A 22,854-nucleotide genomic window follows, 5' to 3' on the forward strand; every position below is an offset into this window, starting at 1 on the left:
GTTGTGCAGTAGGAAGACAGACTGTCATGAGTCAGGAGTACCTGTTTGGATTCCGAGTTAAAACTGGTCTCTTGCAGCCAGTTGTAGTCTCAGGAGGCGGTTGCGGCATGGTCACGTGGTCAGCAGTCGTGACCAGACATCTTGGATCGTTGCTCACAATACCACCACTGGCTTGTACATATTTACCGGCGACCTTGACAAACCTGAACATTGCCACAGATCGGCATTTCACAACCACTACATCAAACCCAAATACTAAAGTATAAAACATCATACATACATTGTGGTATATATAGGTGTTACAAAGATGCAAAACATCCCAGTTGTAGATGTTTCAGACACACAGCTCTGAATTGCATGTTTCAGTGATCCGTCCGTTATAAACATACTGCAGCATGGGTCAAGCAAATACCAAGCATATAATTCTGGATATTGCCGGAGAATGGCAAGGACTACTGCCTCCTTTGGAATATTCATTTCCGTCGTTATTAAGGAACCTGACGAGGAGATAAAAGACCCCAGGAACCGCCACAGATAGGACACGTGATGACAAGGAGAAGTTCCACAGATAATTGTTGTGTTCTGTACATTTCTGTATACCGGTAATGGGCCGGACCCGGGGACAAAGCCACTAATTGTGACGACCTTTCCGTTTATTATGGTCAGAATACATAAAGACAGCTAGGTGCCCAGGGACAGTTTCATCACTCATTAATGTTAAATGCATTATTATTTTTACAAAAGTGTTTTCAAGAACATCATCAAGTATGTGTACGGAGGGTAAGGCAGAACGCTTGTTAATTACCAGGAGAAATGAGCACCTATAGAATACAGCACCACAACTTCTCGTACGGACAGTCTGCGGTAGGACACCCGCGACCCGTTGTTACCCCGACAACTAACCATCTGAGCCACGCCAACACTGTTACATTTTGTGTTTAGAAATGTATCTTGTCATTTCAGAGATGGACGGAAATGAACGGAAAGAGTCGAATAGGCTACGGACAATTACGAAGGCTACGGGTAAACTTAGTGTCTCGTGATATTAATCTTCGGACACATTGACAAATGATCCGGATGCCATTTGGCACACTCGCCCCATTCCGTAATCTACAAGATATTGTGTGGTGTTGAATGATCCGATATGGCGCGAACTGAAAACGGTTGTTGACGTCGGGCGTCAGATGTCGAATTCACGATATGAATAAATGACGTGTTTGTAAAAAAATAATCGTGTGAATTTGTGACAGAAAAGCGTTACAGGGAAAACCGTGAGGATAAGAATGAGGTACACATGAGCATGTCTGGTGACACCAAGTTCCAGGGTAATTAGCACATATTTTCGACATTAAACCACTTCACCGTGCCCAACTTTCGACATTTTTGTGCGAGAAAAAGTATTAAAAATGCGAAAGGAAAAACAACAACAAATGCTACACATGCATTATATAGGTCTACCTACCATATTGGATTAGGTCCCTAACCCTAACCCTAACCCTAAAAAACAAGCCCCAACAAACCCCACAGAATAATCCTAATAGATAAAAAGAATTGACCGAAGCGGCACGAAAATGGCTGACGTGTTAAGTGTAAATATGAAATATATTAAAAACAAATGTGCTTTCATAAACTGCTTCTTTCTACAAAATGCGCCTCCGCCGTCGATGTTTAGCATCCCTACAGCGCTTGGTTTACTTAATGAATAAAATATGTTTAAAACAAATAACAAAACAAACTTAATGACAATGCGACAGTGCTCCAAGAGGAGATAACTCTCGCTAATCCAGCAAGTCTGACGTCACAGAGCATTCTACCATGACTTAAGTAAATACTGGATTGTGATTGGTTAATTAAAGTCATTCAGAGGTATATAACCACGTTATATACCTCTGATTGTCCAATACAGTATCTGTTTTGGGCGCACATGGAGGTGTTTGCTTACACAATCTTCGTCCGTATTCTCCACGTGTTGTCAATGTTTGAAGCCCACTTCACGTGTCCCCCGCCATCGCTCACTCACTCAACAATCGCTTAGAAAAATTCCGAGCGCATATGATATGAATCACAATTTCCGAGTGTATATATTTGGATTAACTCGCGAAAATGGTTTATTACCATGGTTACAGTGAAGTATATATAAAAGACTAGGTGTATCTTCTACATTTTGGCACCGAGAGGACGGAACTTCATCTCCAGTTTCCGCAGTGAATACCGGTCTCGCTTCCATGTCCACCACTCCACGCCATTGTGGATCTGGGAAACAGAAAACGAACGAAGAGTTACATAAGTTTGTGGCAAAAACGAAACGAACTATGTCCAAAATATTGATTTTTATATGGATCACAAACCGCCCAAGACTGACTGACTGAGTTTAGTTTTACGCCGCTTTTAGCAATATTCCAGCAATATCACGGCGGGGGACACCAGAAATGGGCTTAACACATTGTGCCCATGTGGGGAATCGAACCCGGGTCTTCGGCGTGACGAGCCAACGATTTAACCACTAGGCTACCCCACCGCCCCACAAACCGCCCAAGAACAAATGCTAGCAGTGATGTTAGGGATAATTACATTAATCTGAATACTATGCCACTGTTGTGTGTGTTTTACACAATGTGCTACTGTCATATGTTACTACCATGTTAATGGCAATAAGGAAGCCAGGACCGGCCCAACCAGTGGTCGATAGCATAAAGGCGTTGGTTGACATGCAAACAGGTCATCAAATCTTGGTACTTCCTGTTAACCATCTTGGTGTTAAGGGGATAAACAAAGGCCCACTCCCCTCATAGTGCCCGTGTTTGATATCTTTCTCAGTGGGTTGACAAGATAATCCCACCATTACTTCGGGCTAGAGGGCGGTGGGGTAGCCTCATGGTTAAGGCGCCTGCTCGTCACGCCGAAGACCCGGGTTCGATGCCCCACGTGGGTACACCATTTTTGGTGTCCCACGCCTTGATATTGTTAGAATATTGCTAAAAAGTGGTGTAAAACCATACTCACTCACGCGGGCTAGTGTGCACGTAGCCATGCATGCACGCATGGACGCACACTTTACCGCGATCCAACAGACCTTCGGTCACGCCAGTAAACACCACTTTTTAAAAATCCTATGATTAGTCTAAGGTTACCCTACCCCACAAGACGTCTCTTTTTAAACAATGCTCGTTTTACAGACATACAATGGTATACTGAACAAGGTCATCAGAGAGACCCCCTTTAAATATACTTATAGCGTCCTAGCAAAAGGCTGCAAGACGTCATGCGATTTACACGGCGATTGACAAGATAACAGCAAGTAGACATATGACGTATCACACATATTACACATGGCGATGTTGAACCTGACAGGGGGCTCCTCCAGTTGGCCACTAAACAGCCATGGATGACAGTGACGACTAGCCGTCAACGTCATCGGTTACTGACTGGCACTTATTACCAGGACACTGTCGCCAACGAAGGATCTTCGTCTCAATCCTGCAGCTGCCGGACTTATTTAATGATAAAGCTGACACCCTGCCTGTCACATGTATACCGGTGATCTCTGTAGCTGTTAAACCGTTAAATCCATGATGTACCTGAGGTTACTGAACTGTACAAGGGAGTCAGTTCGTTTGGTTTGATGGTTAGAGGGTTGTTGTTACCGCACTCAGCAATATTCCAGCTACATGGCGGCGGTCTGTAAATGATCGAGTCTGGACCAGACAATCCAGTGATCAACAGTATGAGCATCAATCTACGCAATTGGGTGAGTGAGTTTACGCCGCACTCAGCAATATTCCACCTATATGGCGGCGGTCTGTAAATAATCGAGTCTGGGCCAGACAATCCAGTGATCAACAGCATGACCATCGATCTACGCAATCGAGATACGATGACATGTGTCAACCAAGTCAGCAAATCTGACCACCCGATCCCGTTAGTATCCTCTCACGACAAGCATGGGTTACTGAGGACCCATTATAACCGGGATCTTCACGGGTATAGTTTGGTTTGAACAGTAATTTAGTTACAGGACAGTGTCAGCTTTGTCTGTCTATCTGTCTGTCTGTCTATCTATCTATGTATCTATCTATCTGTCCGTAGGTCCTTCCGTACGTCCGGGCGGCCTGCTGCTTTCTGTATGCACGCGCGCACGCACACACACATTTCACCAACAAGTGATATATATACGTTGTTATTCTTCCAATGGTTTCACTTTATAAGCAGTAACAAACAGTGGTATATGAGAGTAAACGTACAGCTTCCGTGTGTGGAGACGAATATGCAGTGATGTTGTGACAAAACAATCGTACACTGAGCTAAACTGATTTGAACAAACTACCAGCCGATCCAGAGCGACCAAAAGATTATCCGAGAATATACGAAGTTAAATGGGGGACACGGCTCAGGTGAAGGTCAGTCGCAGCTATACGACGTTAATGGTTACCCAAACCACACTGATCCATGAGACACACTCTCCTACCCAGAGTTCCATGCGGCAAGCCAGCATAGTACCTCTGCCACAGGCCAGAAAAATGTGACGATTCGTCACATCTTGCAATGTCCATTCAATATAATGTACAGATTTCTTTTACTCTTTTATTTTTGACGAGTCTACACATCTAACTAAACATCTTTAATAGAATGGTTTAGTTTCACTGAGAAAATATCTAAAAGCATGTAACACTATTTCGATTTGCGTAGCGATCCTTTGTTTACATAGGTTGTACGGCTCCACGTGCTGTCATCGAAGCCGACGGAGAGCAAACGATGCAGCCAGTTTGATATCTAAATATGTACTGTCATAGACCTAACTGTCGCAGTTGTGGAACAATAAATATGTAACAATGTAAAACATTATGAAGAGAGCGCCGAAAAGCTTTCGTGAGTCCAGTCTCTTCTTATTATGAATATGCGCGTTTGATTACAAACAAGAGAAAAGTCCGGTCACGTGATATGCAAATTAGCCTGTGACAGTGATGTTATGTTAAGTCATCGCTGTGCCGGAGTGTGACTGAGACAGTGGTTCATTCACAATGTTTGAACACCGACTGGAACTGTTGAGCCAAGTCTGGGTTAGACCAACAGACCAGCAAAACCGTATATAACTATCTATGGCAAGAGACCAGTACTTACAGGGGCTGTGTAAAATCCTTGGTTGTAGTATTTGCCGGTAGGGTTGGCAGCCCAGCACTGGTTGTACCAGAAGCCGCTGCCGTACACGAGGCCGCAGTTCTTGCTGTGGTTGTCGTTGTCGCGGTCCCAGGTGGAGAAGGGGACATTGTTCTGGGAGAATGTCGACCTGGAGAGAAGACAGAACTTTACTGGTCTGAACTAGTGCGAAGGGTTGGATGGACTTGCGATGTACGACTGCATTATAAATGATTGTTTTCAACTATTGGTTGAGATTCCACACCATAACCTGACCCGTAACAACGCCCACAGCTACGCACGCGCAATCCGCATTTTAAAAGAACCACGTTCTATGTAACCCGTCCCAACAACCAGCGGTAGAGAAATTTGACAATACAAAATTCTAAACCTAGGCATTATAAACAATTAAAGTGTCCAATGCAATTCCATATTTTGACAATTATATTTTTTGTCCGGTAAGCATGTGACTTGCCTTGTCGTTCCCTGCTATCATCAGTATGTCATAGTGATTCACAAACACGCAGACTTTGTAATGATTCTGGAAAGAGTCCCTTCCCAGCTAACATCACGTAACTGGGCCATTACCATTACTGGCCCAGTAAAGACAGAACATCAGGCCCATTTAAGGCATTCCGGTTTCTACTTTTTACAACAAGCTGATACCAAAACAAACTCTTAAAAAGAAAAACACACAAGAAAACACAAGTTTATGCATATGAGTTTAATTCATGAAATTAGATGAAAACATGATGTGTCATTCTTTCATTGATTCAGAGTTCCTTGTCCTTCTGGATGAGCTTGTTCAACAGAAGTTTCAAAATTTAAATTCACCTGATACAGTCTTTTTATAAAGTATTTTTCAAATTTTCATTTACCATTCAATCTTTCGATGTTTTGTCCAGTATGACATGATTTTCAAACAACACTATAATCTAGGCCATATGTTGAATTTATGTTTTTGTATGAGGCATGTCTACAGGTTTTCCGTTATCTAACAACATGACATACATACTGAATGTTTCAAAATGCTCATGTCCTAGCGAAATTCATACTGCATGTTATAGTTCTCTAGAAGTGATTCACAACAAATACCGTTACTTTATAGTGTCACATTAAGTTAATTTACATTCGGAAATGTGGAAAATATCACACTCAACCTTTTGGCCACATCTCTTGAGCAGAGGACAAAGTCCTGAAATAATCCCCCGCAATTCACCACACATGAAGTGCACTGCCTGTGCTGGGCCAGTACTGGGCCGGTACAGTATTGAGGTGCAGTATTTACGGTAACCACCCATATGTGGCCCAGTACAGTTTTGTTTGTAACGGGCCACTAACGGAAAACAGGCACTGGTCCAGTACTGGCTCTATACTGTCGTACATTATGCCAGTACCAACGGTACAGGCCAGAACGATGCCAGTACTGGCCCCTTTACGTGATGTTAGCTGGGTTCTTATACATTTGGACACCAACCGACTGAAGGAAGGTTCTACTCACGATGGGAAGTTGAAGGGATCTCCTGCATCACCAGTGTAGTTTCCTAGATGGATTGTGAAGGAGTCACTTTCGTTAGACAAGGAGAAGGCGTTGTATACAGCGTAGGCGCTGTTGCCGTCCCAGTCGTAGATGTCCACTCGCATCTCCATAGGCCCCTGCTTCAGGAAGGTCTCGATAAGCTCGTTGCCCCAATAGTAGTTACTTGATAGAATACCGAACCCGAACTTGTACTCGTTCCACGTCCGGTTGAAGCCCACGGTGTCGCTCACACGCCTGATGATGAATAAGGGTGAAACCCAACGTCGTGTTAGTGAGTGTGAGTATGGTTTTACACCATTTTCAGCAATATTCCAGCAATATCACAGCGGGGGACCTTCACTGTACCCTCGTGGGGAGTCGAACCCGGGTCTACGGCGTCTCGAACGAACGTTTTAACTAACGTCAACGTTGACCCGAGCGTCCCTAACGTCGCTTTAACTAGGAAGGGAAACCCCAAGGTGGTGAATGACGTTTACGTAAACTGCCTTGATGAACACTGCGAACATGGAATATGAAGTTTGCAAAAATCTTTTTGACTTTGACAAACGCTGTTCCTTTAAGTTACGGTTAACACGTCATCTTTCCCTTCGTACATAATGGTTCTTTAAAAAAGCTGCGTGAAAACACCAGTTTTCGATGACTTGACCTGCCTGTGCTTGTGTTTGTGACGGATCCTATCGTGGGGCAGGATATACTTACTTAACACCTAATATCATCACTATTTAACAGTGATTCCTAAACACGTGCAAATAATATACACAATGTAGTCGGAATCGTATAATTACCACTGTTTTCATGAAAGGTTTAATTTCGTATCATCACAGAAATTAATTAACAGACGGATGATATACCTGAGGAAGTTAGTCCAGCCCCCGTTGTCAGTGGTCATGTCGCAGTTGCCGAGGACCTCGCCCCCACCGGGAGCCTTCAAGGAGTACACGCCGTCATCGGTGATGTTCTGGTACTTGCGGAGGTCCCAGCAGTTGTTTTCTGGAGCTGAGGACACAGACACGTGGTGGGTGTAGACAGACACAGGTGAGTTAATGCTTAGAATATCGATTAACGGTTTTAACCGATTGGTACAAAACACTACCATCAGAAAAGGGAAGAGTAGCTTGACATTATTGTCTGACAGCTCCTCCTGTGGTGGGTAATAACAAATAATATGACACATGAACAGAACTGTGAACATATCAATAATTACGGGTCAATTCCTTGTAGAACATTTGACAAATTAACCACAAATAAAGAGAACATACCAACGCCTTCCCTGGTGAAATACAATATTCATACAATTAAACATTGCTGGGCAAATCGTATACAGTTTACACCTCTAACAGATTTGACATTTATAGAATTTCATAAACCGTCAGACCATAACAACATTTAGCCAAAATATTAAAATAATAAAATTTGACCTACAAAAATGTATCTTAATGCCGAAATGATATAACTATATGTAGCTGAACAAATGTATATTATGGTTAAAGAGACCTATCTACACGTCATCCTTGCTACCATCAGATGTTCCCAACACCCCGACAAGCATGGTTAACATGGGACCTGGTAAAACCAAACTCAGTCAGTCAGTCCAACCTACTCTGTTTATAAAGTAACTTCCTTGTATAAAGCCCGTCTTTGATACCATAATTAGGTGCGGTGGGCAGCCTACTGGTTAGAAGACCCGGGTTCGATTCCCCACACTGTTCAATATGTGATACTGCTGGAATATCACTAAAAGCGGCGTAAAACCATGCTTACTCACAAACAAGAAAAATGTTTCTTCTGGATATGTAATGTGAACACGGGACTGTAGACTACATTCTGTAGACAGAACAAAATCTGACAGTAAGAATATTTTCAACCTTATGAAGCCTAGGTTTTGTGCAGGAAGTTCTGGACCGTGAATGTTGGTGATGTGTTAAGTACTGCAGGTGTACTTACTCTCATCACAGAAGTGGCCGGTGATCTCAGGGTAGGTGCAGTTGCAACTGTAGCTGCCGTGTGTGTTGACACATACGCCGTACACGCAGGGGTTGGCCGCAAGACACTCATCGTAATCTGCATAAAAACAGAGAAGCGAACGGAAGTGTACAAAGAGCGTCAGGGCGCCTTGCTGTCTCTTACATGAAAACATTACGTGAGATTTAATCAGGTTGTTGGTCGGGTGAACTAACCAGTCTCCACAGATTAAAAATCAGCATTGTTTTCTTAAAGGTCACATGCAACCAAAACATCAAACATTATTAAAACATAATTAACACTTATTCATGACATATAATATACATTGCTGGTTATGAAAAAACATATAAAACAAAATTATAATCGTACAATCGCAAATCAAAAGTGCAATATTTTGTACTTGGGTTTACTTCCCAAGAAACGAAGCAGCCGGGATACCGAACTCAAGTGTAAAGGCTGGTTCATTTGCAGATGCCCTCACGGCTCATTTTGTGTGTATATATAGAGATGTTGGGTTTTGTAAATACATGCTCATTTTTTGTGTATAACATTTTGCAGTCATCAGACATCATAACATGTCATGTGTACAAGTATCACACCTGCCTGTCTGTGTAATTACATAACGTGACAGAGACCGAACTCGGGCCATAAATCAATGCGTTTTGTTTATGGTGTATAGCCTGATAGGTGTTAAGTTCAAATTGCATGTGGTCAGTGATCGAAGTTGTGTATTGAATATTGTCATTAGCAAACAGACACATAGGTGTCAATAAAACAGACATTGAGTTTTGTCTGTGACAACGACATATCTATATCACAGTTCGAAATTCTGTCAACGCTAAATAATGACATTGCCTTTAAGTATCTAACTGAGAAAGTGACTCGGTAAGAAGAACGTGTGGTGAAATAGACAAATGAAATTATATAAACAGTTAAATCGGTAATCTACTGTCATAACATATGAAAAGCTCGCGCCTGTGAAATATCAACAAAACATTAGAAAAATAGCTCACATCAAAGCCTTCACCGAGTATTCACCTCCAGCGAAGGTTTTCCGTCTTGAAATCTCGAACACCTTACTGGTTGACACATAGCTGAGTAGATCTAGATCCTGACAAGGTTCTTTTATGTAATGAATAGATTATTTACTATTTGTTTTGATTAGATTACTCCCGCTCACAACCTTATAATCCGGACATCCCGCTTCCAAGCTACGCGAACATATTTCACTGCGCATGTGCTATGAGCGCAGCCCAGCGTAGCGCAACCCAGCTGTTGAAACCACTTTTCACCCCAAGCGCTGGGTTTGTTTTTTTGAGTAGCCTAGTGGTTGAAACCTTCTCTCGTCACGCCGAAACCCCGGGTTCGATTCACGACATTGGTACAATGTGTGAAGCCCATATCTGATGTTCCACGCCGTGATATTACTGGAATATTGCTGAAAACCGGCATACAACATTGACAACCTGTATATTGGCCGAAATTATTTCCAGTGGCCAAGGCAGACACACAGTTCACAGCTACAAAGTGGTGATGTGATCTCACCTGCTTCACAGTTGACTCCGCTGAAGCCCGGTGGACATGCGCAGTAGTAACCATTGATGTCATCCAGACAGAAACCCCCGTTGACGCAGGGTCCAGAGAGACATTCGTTGATGTCTGCAGAGGAACGACTCGTTTGCTTTAAAAACAGTTTTGGTGGAAATGAAACGTCCACGCGTTGTGTCTTATGATACATATATAACATTTGATTAAATGGGTGCATTTATGGGCCTTTTATTTGAACAATTGTGACAATCAGAGTTGACTTGTTCAAGATAATGTGCTCAAAATGTCGTAGAATAACGACTTCATACTATTAACCGTCTTGACACAGTGAGTGAGTTCAAATTTTACATCACATCGGCATTATTTCAGCCATATCCTATCTGGACACAATGGACAGATCGGAGCACCAAGAACTGGAATATACGTGTAGGGTAGGAGCACATGTCTACTACAAGCAAAGAAACAAAATACCTGATGTGACATCCTCGTGGTTTGAAGCGCCAACGTTGTCAGTGTCCCACAGCTGTGTTGCACTCCGCTAATCATGGGTTCGAATCCCACTTCGCACTGATTCTGTTCAGTTGTCCGTTAATAATCGCGTGGTTGTGAGTAACCACGTTGCTGCCTTTACCTTTCAACCAGTAGTGAAATGAAAGACACTCTGTCTTAAAGCCTCACTCTTACTCAGTTCTACCCGTGAAGATCCGGATGGGAACTGATCTTTATCAACCCATTCCGAGATCGGGAAGTCAGACTCGCTGGCTTTGTTGATGCATGTCATTATAAGCGAACTGTGTAGGTTGATGCTCATGCTGTCAATCTCTGTCTATCTGGTCCAGACTCGACTGTGTCTGTGTTTATTGAACATCAAACTTACTTATTTCGCAGCTGGATCCTGAGAAGCCTGGTTCACAGACACATGTATAGCGGGCGACGAGATCGGTGCACGTGCCGCCATCACCGCAAGGGTTGCCCTCGCATTCGTTAATATCTGAAATAAAGAAGTGAAATGGTAATAGTGAGTTGGCGAGGATATTAGAGATCACATCTATTGTTCATTTAGCTCATGTTGTAAATCAAACAAATCAGTTACGTGACAACAGCTTTTGAGGTCAAAACATTTGGTGAAAAGTAAATATTTAAAACAATACTGCCACACTTGCTGTCAAGAATATTAATTCAAATTCGGTATTATTATTGTGAATTCTCACGTGTCACAATTTCTACTGACAACCTAAACACCGGGTTTTTCAAATATCCGGCTCCGATGAGTGAGGAGTTGGGTTTTACACCGCTTTTAGTAATATTCCATCAATATCACTGCGGGGGACACCAGAAATGGGCTTCACACATGGGGAATCGAACCCGGGTCTTCGGCGTGACGAGCCAACGCTTCAACCACTAGGTTACCCCACCGTTCCCCCAGCTCCGATGAACCTATACTAGCCCTTATCTACTGGCCAACGTATCTGACGACACCTGAGACTTTGAGATACTCTGTATTGTGGACATATTCAAACTATTAGTCCGTCATATCAGATCTGTTTTGCGAGATTCAATTCATCACACGTACTGATGCTGCAGTTGCGGCCGGTGTATCCGTTTTCACAGCTGCAGTGGAAGTCGCCGACCATGTCGGTGCAGTTGCCATGTTCACAAGGATGAGCATCACACTCGTCAATCTCTGAAAACAAGGGAAACCCATTAGCATTCAAACCACCTTAGAAATTAACGTTCTTGTTCGTGACAAAGCATATCACTGACGTTGGGTATCTGTGACAAATATATTCATCCAATTTCCAAAGTGTCGACCTCGATCCTCCGATTGAGCGACAGTATGTTTTTGTTTTGCCGAAGTGAAAACCTTCCAGATAAAACGAGATATTCAACTCTACAGAAGTTAAAGAACAACGATTTGCTTCTGCATGACTATATATATTTCATGACAGATTAACTATTGCGCCATTAAGAATGGTATGTTCCTTAATTCCTTTTGAATACTATGAAACAGGCGTTATAAACACAAGTTGTTGATAACATTTCTTTAATGACCCTTTGACGTATGCTTTTATTTGTATGGTAACTACTGAGGTAATATTTGTATGGTGCCTCATGTCTAGTTTTATAGTGCCAGCCCCACTGGGATGCCGAGATGACTTCATGCAGACCAAACACATTTTATCCCCATTACGCCGAGAGCAAGGCAGAGAACCAATATATACAATATTATAACATCTTTTGGTGTGACACCGCCAGGGTTCGACCCCCTACGTTTACAGGGCAGGTGTTTCATCATCTAGACTATTGAGGAGGTCATTTCGTCATGGAGTAAATAAATGATTGCAATAAAAATCAAATGTCGGTTACAAAACACGTCCACAGACAGGAGCTATCGCGACATGTACGTTGGAAACAAAGATGACGTATCAGTCGAAAATCGATACTGGATTACAAACGTAGATCATTCTGAGTACAAAAACTAGGCCGAGGAAAATGAACAAAGTAGAGACCAGTGAAACGAGAGCAGAAAAACTAACAAGGCGTCCTTGCAGAGATGTACTTCCTGATCCAACTGGTTTCCCATCACTAAGGACATTATGTAAATTATGATAGTATTAATTATTATTGATTTACGAATGGATCTTTTTCTGGTTTTATCGAATTCAAAAACCGTTTTTGCTGGAATTAATTTGCAGTTGTAAAAAGCACGACTCCATCCATTGTCTTGACTTTTTCAGAGAAATCGATCGATCGACTTGAAATAGATATATCCACCTGCAGTGCTTGTTAGGGCTTCAGTTTACAGAGACTATGGGTATTTCCTAAAAGAGGCGGTGGTTTAGGAGTTTAGAGAAATGTTTATAACTTTAGGGTTTACAGTTTAGAATATATTGTGAAAGACCAATAACTGAAGAGTTCCTGCTTGTACTATTGTGACTGTGGGAAGTAATGAAATGGGTTTTAAGATAATGAAAATATGGAATGACCAAGGGAATTTCTGGTTCTCTATTTGCCCATCTTAAAGATCATGGGAGGATAAACGGAAATAATGGAATTTTCGAACAAATATGTGCCCATAAAAACAGTTTTGTTAATATGAGCTAAAACGAGTGTCTGCATACACTGGATTCCAGAATAATGGCACGTGTTAATAATACTAATGATAATGAAGTGGTAGTGGTAGTGGTAGTGGTAGTGGTAGCGGTAGTGATAGTGGTAGTGGTAGAGGTAGTGGTAGCGGTAGTGGTAGTGGTAGTGGTAGTGGTAGTGGTAGTGGTAGTGGTAGTGGTAGTGGTAGTGGTAGTGGTAGTGGTAGTGGTAGTGGTAGTGGTAGTGGTAGTGGTAGTGGTAGTGGTAGTGGTAGTGGTAGTGGTAGTGGTAGTGGTAGTGGTAGTGGTAGTGGTAGTGGTAGTGGTAGTGGTAGAGGTAGTGGTAGTGGTAGCGGTAGTGGTAGTGGTAGTGGTAGTGGTAGTGGTAGTGGTAGTGGTAGTGGTAGTGGTAGTGGTAGTGGTAGTGGTAGTGGTAGTGATAGTGGTAGCAGGTAGTGGTGGTGTAGTGGTAGTGGTAGAGTGGTGGTGGTAGTGGTAGTGGTAGTGTGAGTGAGTTAAAATGTTACCTCACATCGACAATATTACAGCCATATTGTGACGACAGAAATTCATAAATTAAGTATAAATCTTAGAATGTTTCATAAAAGACTGTCATCGAAGGACAGTATAACTACTAGAATATCACATTTAGATTATTAAAACTAGTTTGAGAAAAACAACATATTAAGCTATTCATTTACAAACACAATATAAAAGTGGGCAAGAGATCGCTAGAAACTAAAGTGAGGCCACCATACTGTAGCGGCAGTGGGTAGTGGTAGTGGTAGTGGCAGTGAAGTAGGGTAGTGGTAGGCAGGTAGTGGTAGTGGTAGGTGGTAGTGGTAGTGGTAGTGGTAGTGGTAGTGGTAGTGGTAGTGGTAGTGGTAGTGGTAGTGGTAGCGGTAGTGGTAGTGGTAGTGGTAGTGGTAGTGGTAGTGGTAGAGGTAGTGGTAGTGGTAGCGGTAGTGGTAGTGGTAGTGGTAGTGGTAGGTAGTGGTGGTAGTGGTAGTGTGGTGAGTAGTGGTAGTGGTGGTAGTGATAGTGGTAGTGTGGTAGTGGTAGTGGTAGTAGTAGTGGTAGTGGTAGTGGTAGTGGTAGAGGTAGTGGTAGTGGTAGTGGTAGTGGTAGTGATAGTGGTAGTGGTGGTAGTGGTAGTGATAGCGGTAGTGGTAGTGGTAGAGGTAGTGGTAGTGGTAGTGGTAGCGGTAGTGATAGTGATAGTGGTAGTGGTAGTGGTAGTGAAAGTGGTAGTGATAGCGGTAGTGGTAGTGGTAGAGGTAGTGGTAGTGGTAGTGGTAGTACTAGTGAGTGAGTTTAAAATTTACGTCACTTAGGCAATATTTCAGACATATCGTGACGACAGAAATTCATAAATTAAGAATAAATATAAGAATACTTCATAAAAAGCTGTCATCGAAGGACTTCTGAAATATCACATAGATTGTTAAAACTAGTTTGAGAAAATTAAGCTATTCATTTACAAACACAATATAAAAGTGGGCTAGAGATCGCTAGCAACTGAAGTGAGGCCACCATACTAATGAGTGAGTGAGTTAATATTTAACGTCACATCGGCAATATCTCAGCCATATCGTGACGACCATACTAATGAAGTGGGTAGTTGTTGTAGTAGTAGTAGTAGTAGTAGTAACAACTGACATTGCAAATGCAGACGCTAAGGTAGACAGTGTTGTTGCCGTCCTTGCAGTTTGACGTTTATGCATATATACACACACTATTGACAAACTTCCTCAAACCCAACCTGGGGTACGTTGCTGTGATCACTCACCCCAGAACAGCGTGTTCCCGTGGTGTGGTCTTGGGCAGATTGTGCAGATACACTGTTGACTGGGCTCAGTATAACGCATTAAGCACTCTATAATTATTTCACAACTAATTCTCCATGAATAATCGGGGTTTGTTTTCTAACAGGTTCTCCCCTCGCAGCGCAAGAAGATGAAGTAATCATTCAGGGGTATAATTGTAATATCAAATCCTAACGTCATTGCCAGCAGGGTGTAATTGTGTAGAGAGATTCAGATAGCCGCTGAGTGGTTGCGTTTGTGCGGCATGTTTGTATGAAAATGCCTTGGAATCTGGGAAACGGCCTGAAAACTATGTCCTTGTAGAAATATGCAGTTGAGTATCTTGGATAAGCTTGGACGACAATTTCATCATATAGTTTCGAAACGTATTGTAGCATAATCTGACAAATTATATACATTTTCAAGGTTGATACCCTTTGCCTAAATGTGTTTTTTGGTGGAATTTAATTCAACTACCCACGAGATTATATATGCAAGGATGTACGAATCGTTTTACTCCATCTCGTAGATGACGTTTAAACCTTGGCCATGGTTTACGACCAGCTGTGTCATTCGTAACTACTCGCCTCTTTCCATGACAAGAGTAGTTACGAATGCAGCTGTGTGTTTTGATTATACAGTTAAAATTATTTTCATCTGGGATAATTTTGTATGAATACGGCTGTGGCAGGAAACCCTTTCGAGAACACCTGGTGTTAGCTGAGATTTTTAGTGGTCCATTGATATATTTTTCAGCGCGTTGCCTTTCTCGCCCAAAACTGATTATTCTCCGATTAAGGCGTTAACGTTCTTGTCTATAAAGAATTCAAACTGACCGATAACGTGTCAAATGATAAATAATACAAAACCAAATGTGTCTCTAGCGTCCGAATCGGATCATCTTCCTAGATCTACGTAACCTGTATTGTAAACTATGGACATAGAATAGATACAGTGCTGCAAACAGCTAAAAATCTGCATTTGAATATGATGTTATATTCACCATCGTCTTCAATACACAATCGACCACAATCTTAATAGATATTACCTTCACGTTATACACAGAAATTCTGCCGCGAACATGTTACTCGCACAATGTTGCCAAATTGGTAGCCAGCATTTCCTGTTTATGGGCACCTTTATGATCTCATCGCCTAAACGCAGCATCGATGAAGACACCGAGGCAGAAGCTGGTAATGCCATCATGTCTGTCGTCAAGACAACCAAACGTAACAGGGTAAACTAGGGCTATATCATACTTTGTGCATAATTAACACCTCACAACTAGTAAACACGGCAGATTGGTATTCATAGCTTCAATTATCCAGCTCATCTTTGAGGATTTTGCTTATCACACCATGAAATTGGTCCCGATATAGGACCGTCATGTCGGCCGATGGATTCACAGAGATATGATCGCCTGTTGTTTCCTATGTTAGAACATCATGTTGGACGATGCATTTATTGAGATATGCCCCATGTTTGTTTCCTGTATTATATATTTTCTGCAGTGTTGTTTTTTATGTTAAGCCATTTATATACTTATGTTCTCTTGTTTGTTCTTGTTAGACCATCCTGCTTTCACTTAGAAATGTCCCACGCCGTTCCTAATGTTAAACATCACGTCGACCCATGCTTTCATTTGGACATATCCCATGCTGTTTCCTATGTTAGACCATCATACTGTCATTTTCACATTTGTACAATATATACTTAATTAAGTTCAGTATATGATACACGATGTCGCGTTCACCCTGAGTATTTCACAATATTGTTTTCACTCTGTACCATGGACGGGTTGCCGATTAAGATGACTGCCGAGAGCTTCTTTCTGAAGTAATCTAAGAAGTCTGATCATTCTAAAAGTTAAATGCTTATATTTTAAGTCTGGTCTGGGGAAATCAGTGTTGGAAAGATGGGCAACGGTCCACGCCTTTGGAACACGATGACACCACAGTGTGCCACAGAGCCCGTCCTTCCGATCAATGCTAGTGCACTCTAACAACACTCACTGGCTCCTAGGGCTACTTCTTGCCGGGGTTCTTGAAGGTTGTTCTAGCACGGAATGTCACATCAAAGCTCACAGACGTAGAGTAAGAAACTGATAGGAACACCTCCACCAGTGAACCAATGACAGATTTGCCATGTTTTCCCGACTTGCAACCTTTGGAGAGATTCGCACAACCTACCATACTTGATTAGCGTGGGATATCAGCACCACAGCAAAACTACGATTGCTATGAAGGTTTCTACGGACACGAAACTTGTTCAACGTAACACTCCCAATTACTCCGTTTTTGTCACCACTGCCTGTCCACAACCCTGGGTCAGGCTAACAGTCACTCTAACTAGTGGTATGGACACGAAGGCACCCAACCCATTTGTCACACAAATAAGTGCCCCCACCCAATCCCCGAAAAATCAAAACAAGACCGAAAGATCCCTTTAAAATAAACAACACAAAAAAAAAGAAAAGAAAAAAAAGACACCAAAAGACAACCAAACCGAAACAACACAACATACCAGTGTTACGTAGGTTAGGTAGATATAACGTATTTTGTTTCCTGAAGTTTATCTCACCGCACTGCTCTTGAGACAAAATGGATCTCTTGGGCATAAACATGTCGACGGCCTTTGTTTCTAAGCGTCGTTCAGACTTCCTGTTCTGAATAAAAACAGCATCCATACCTGTTTCACAGTTGTGTCCAGTGTAGCCCGTCCGGCAGACGCAGATGTAGCGGTCGTTGAGGTTCTGGCAGATGGCGCTGTTCTTGCATGGGGCGGATGCACAATAGTCTGCGGAAGGCAGCAGATTAGAAGAATCAATCATTGAATAATGGGCATTTGCTAGTCTACATTGTTTCAAATATACTTTGTTACCTATGTTAGTGATGTCTTCTCATACAGATGTGACGAGGTGAAGGTCAAGATGTATTTACATGATTATACAACATTTACATTGGCGTCACCCATCAGTTGGTACACATTTAGCTGCCTCTTACAATCAGCAATGCAGCGTTAAGAACCTATTATACTCTGCGTTAGGTGCTTCGTAACCTGGACGAAACACATGTTCAAGTAGGCTTCATTGTGCTGTGCATGATAGAATTGATGGTGAATTCAATATGTCAACACAAGTGCATGACTAATGTCACCACAACGCTTGTCTTGAGCTCTGGATAACTAGAAGTGAGATGAAATTGATATACCCCGGCGTTCATTATTATTCAACTCGGCAAGTAAACGTATGTGGCTGCTTGTGCTAGTTTTCTGTTTTTAATGGGCTATCCCAGACAAGTACACCGGAGATAACATGGCTTGCCCACTCAGACACATTATAGCGCAGCCGGGGATCGAACCATCAACCTCCGCAATCCGGAGTATACCAGTAAGGCAGCCACGAAAAACTAGACAGGTTTTCAACGATTTCTAATAAGATGAAGTTTTCATGTTTTACTGTTATACACAATGTCTTAGCCTTTAGGTCAGACATTTTAACGTGCACTCTTTTCCCTAAGTTTTATAATGGATTATAGAAGAAGCTTTAGAGTCTCAACGTAGTGGATCGACAATGCCAATTGACGTCTGTTACAAAATCATATGATCAATATATTGAATGGCATTACAATCTTTCTTAATACTCAAACCATTTGCACTTAGGAATCTGGTAATCTATTTCCGGTAACCTTCAACTAGAGACGGACAGCACTAACGTCACACCAACGTTACCTAAAACTCTAGACTCGAAGTCTTGACCGAATACTATTTGGCCTTGGCCTTAGAATAAACTTTAATGGCCTTCCGCAACATCATCTTCTTAGTACTTGACCCTGATCTCTGACTCATGTTTGTAGAGCTGAGTGCTAAGATATCGGAGTTTGGTATGTGTAACATGACTTTCTCTTGGTCACCGTTCTTAAATATTGTCATTGTCAAGAGAAGTGAAAGAATGAATTTTATTTCAGTTTCATTACGTTCTTTCAGAGTGTAATGAGAGAAAGCCCGAAGTGACATTTGTGAAATCCACGAGGTACATTGCTAACCAGCGTAGAAAGGTCAGCAGGGGACCCGAGAGTAGAACCAAAGGTCATCAGGGCAACCGGGAGTAGAACCAAAGGTCATCAGGGCAACCGGGAGTAGAACCAAAGGTCATCAGGGCGGAAGTAGAACCAAAGGTCATCAGGGCAACCGGGAGTAGAACCAAAGGTCATCAGGGCAACCGGGAGTAGAACCAAAGGTCATCAGGGCAACCGGGAGTAGAACCAAAGGTCATCAGGGCAACCGGGAGTAGAACCAAAGGTCATCAGGGCAACCGGGAGTAGAACCAAAGGTCATCAGGGCAACCGGGAGTAGAACCAAAGGTCATCAGGGCGGAAGTAGTACCAAAGGTCATCAGGGCAACCCGGGCAACCCGGGAGTAGAACCCAGTATCGACGGTTTATGGCACGCCAAAATTTACACAACGACTAAGCCACCCATGCCTGCCCAAGGAAAGATATTATGCCCATTGCGTGGGCACCCAGAGCGGTGATCTCTGGCCCAGGGACCCAGAGAGAGAAAATATTTATTCTTCCCGGTTGAATTCTGACGGGTACACGTGCACGGGTAAGTTAAAGATGTACTGGAGTCAGAACTCGCGTATCCGACCAAGGGAGGAGACCCACATACTTTACATACGGCAAACACGGACGCGATAAGGTACATCTTCGGAACGTGTTTTGACATACTGGTTACCTGGTCGGCTTTTATGACTCTAATAATAAATTTGCAACCAGTAAAAGTAGATGAATTGATCAATAGCTTTAATTACACGCAGTGTCATCCGTTTTGTAAAGACTTCAGTGAAACAATATGTCATCGTAACGGGACACATTTTTTTTCAGCAATATTATATTTGTCGTTGGAAGCTATCACCAAGCGATGCAACTAGAATTTTGTGTATATCGTGCCATGCAACTTCATCTCAACTTGGCTCTATGGTATTTCAAGACTTTCTTGATTCTTCTTCCATGCTTCATAAATAGCAACCATTAATCCAAAAACATTACGTCATCAGCCGGAGGCATCCATTCAAGTACATTACGTCATCAATCGGGGACATTCATCCAAGTACATGACGTCATCAGTCGGATACATTCATTCAAGTACATGACGTCATCAGTCGGAGTCATTCATTCAAATACATGACGCCATCATTAGGGTGAGGGATTACGTGATTTTTCGGAGTGACACAAGTACATTACGTCATTATTCGGAGACATTCATTCAAGTACATTACGTCATTATTCGGAGATATTCATTCAAATACATTACGTCATCATTCGGAAACATTAATTCAATAGAGATTATTACACGAGCAAGTGTGTCATACGACTTATACGAAACGAGTGTGAAATTTTGCAGTGCCCGAGCGAGAGCGAGGGCAATACACAATTTTGCACGAGTTTCGTATAAGTCGTGTGGCACACTTGCGAGTGTAATAATTTCTTTATTATCCATTTTATTCATGAACATTTGTGCAGTAAAATACGGCAAGCAAGTGTGACTGCCCTGTTCATTGACGTCATGTTCAATTGTTTAAGTGACGTCACAGACGACGAAATAGAGAAACAATGGTTGCTAGGCAAAAGTGATATGTGCACATATGCACATATGATATATATGACTCTGGTCATGTTTCACCATATGTATAATAAAGTACATTCCGTCATCATTCGGGGGAGACAAGAACATTACGTCATTACTCGGAGACATTCATTCAAATACATCTACGTCATCAGTCGGAAACATTCATTCAAGTACATTACGTCATCATTCGGGGAGACAAGAACATTACGTCATTACTCGGAGAAATTCAGTCAAATACATTACGTCATCATTTGGAGACATTAATTCAAGTACATTACGTCATCATTAGGGGGAGACAAGTACATTACGTCACTACTCGGGGACATGCATTGAAATACATTACGTCATCAGTAGGAAACATTAATTCTAGTACATTACGTCATCTTTCGGAGACATTAATTCAAGTACATTACGACATTCATTCAAGTGTCACTTTCAGATAAGGGTACGATGTATATTCATCCAAGTGCAATAATTTATAATTATGAGACATCCATCCAAGTGCAATACGTCATCATGCACAGCTACGGAGTTTCAGATAGGGATACCGTGGCTCTGTTCTGAAAGCCTTTCCCAAGATGGGATGATCAACCCAGGAAACAACTGTGGGTGTTCAACCACCAGTGACCACCCACCTCCCCCAATTACGATCTTGCCAGCCAGGCTGCTGTTCAGGTTCTCCAGGTCTGTCTGTAGATTAATGTTCTCCTTCTGTAGCGTGGCAGTCTCACCGACCAACACCTGGACCAGGTTCTCCAGTCTTTGGTTATTGTCCTTTAAATCCTTCAGCTCGTCTATAATGTTCATGGCCGAGTCCGTATCGTTACCGCCAAAATACGACAGCAGCTGAAGAATCTGATGGTCATGGCGTTCAAGATGAGACACAATGGCGGACGCCGTTCTGTTGTCCACGACGCCGGGGTTTTCCAGAGCTTCGTGAGAAGGAATCTGTAACGTGTAGGTGCACTTCCCATCTGGGTCGCAATGTCCCTCGAACTGATGGATTGTGTAATCGAAGGGCCCTTCCCCGTGGACGACATGCACGACCAACAATCCCAGCAGCGTTGCCCACCACATCGTACCTGCAGGAGAGTCTGTTACCGAAAGACCCACTACAGCCAAATCTGGCGACAAAGTAAGCTCCACGTGGTTCGAGATAAAGAAGTACCGATATGAACTTTTTACCGGGACGGGGCGATGGTGTGGGAATACTTCATAGAGCTTTCTCGAAGCATTTTAACTACTCTGTTTCTACCTCTACCCAATGCAATGTTACCCAAAGTAACAGCATATGTGTAACAGCTCCTATCATGGCATGAGCGGTCGCTGTTTTTGAAAATGTGGTATTTTATGTATAAGACCATTCATCACTTTGCGCTTAAAAAACCCACGAGCTGTCATGTTATGTAGTTGCTGGTTATCTAAGGTATTCCTGTGAAAGTTACATGTGTACCTTATCTCTACGTATTTTTACATGATCTTACTTCAGATAAAAACTAAGCGTAACTGAGGATAGGAATTACTGATTGATATTATTTGACTCCGACAATTTCTTTCGCATGCATCTTTTATTATTTTGATAGAGACAGGATCATTTTGTTTACTTTTACAACATGCATACTGTTGGTTACGGAACTTAAGAACATTGCTGGTGCAGTTGGTAACGCCACCCGACATCATTACAGGTGTAGTTGGTTACGGAGCTTAAGACCATTGCTGGTGCAGTTGGTAACGCAACCCGACATCATTACAGGTGTAGTTGGTTACGGGACTTGACAACATGACAACATCATGAGAGAAGCTGGCAACTTTACATGACAACATCATGAGTGTTGCTGGCAAGTTTACATGACAGCATCATGAGTGTAGCTGGCAACTTTACATGACAACATCATGAGTGTAGCTGGCAACTTTACATGGCAACATCATGAGTGTAGCTGGCAACTTTACATCACAGCATCATGAGTGTACCTGGCAACTTTACATGACAACATCATGAGAGAAGCTGGCCACTTTACATGACAACATCATGAGTGTAGCTGGCTACTTCACATGACAACATCATGAGAGAAGCTGGCAACTTTACATGACAGCATCATGAGCGTACCTGGCCACTTCACATGACAACATCATGAGTGTAGCTGGCAAC

The 22,854-nt window shown here is 42.4% G+C and overlaps 1 protein-coding gene across 1 annotated transcript; it reads right to left on the reverse strand.

Moving 5' to 3' along the window:
• Positions 1-2,102: 2,102 nt before the first annotated feature.
• LOC124273813 lies at positions 2,103-21,782 on the reverse strand. The gene is made up of 10 exons (XM_046709122.1): positions 21,341-21,782; positions 17,658-17,873; positions 11,757-11,867; positions 11,061-11,174; positions 10,181-10,294; positions 8,618-8,734; positions 7,525-7,669; positions 6,635-6,907; positions 5,119-5,284; positions 2,103-2,253 (listed from the first exon to the last, which is right to left on the reverse strand). Exons 1-10 carry the CDS (start codon positions 21,780-21,782, stop codon positions 2,158-2,160), a joined length of 1,794 nt encoding a protein of 597 aa, XP_046565078.1. The 3' UTR covers positions 2,103-2,157.
• Between the last annotated feature and the right edge of the window lie 1,072 nt (positions 21,783-22,854).

This window comes from Haliotis rubra, unplaced genomic scaffold (genome assembly GCF_003918875.1).
Source record: "Haliotis rubra isolate DU_JTF1 unplaced genomic scaffold, ASM391887v1 Scf184, whole genome shotgun sequence".
In the NCBI taxonomy this organism is placed as follows: Eukaryota; Metazoa; Mollusca; class Gastropoda; order Lepetellida; family Haliotidae; genus Haliotis; species Haliotis rubra.

Bases quoted from the DNA above. Each gene is read 5' to 3' on its own strand.
- LOC124273813 (XM_046709122.1), bottom strand. From the start codon at position 21,782: ATGTGGTGGGCAACGCTGCTGGGATTGTTGGTCGTGCATGTCGTCCAC. The intron at 11,868-17,657 runs GTGAGATAAACT...CCTTGTTTTCAG, and splicing joins TTTGTCTCAAGAGCAGTGCG to AGATTGACGAGTGTGATGCT. The intron at 10,295-11,060 runs GTAAGTTTGATG...GTTCCTCTGCAG, and splicing joins AGGATCCAGCTGCGAAATAA to ACATCAACGAATGTCTCTCT.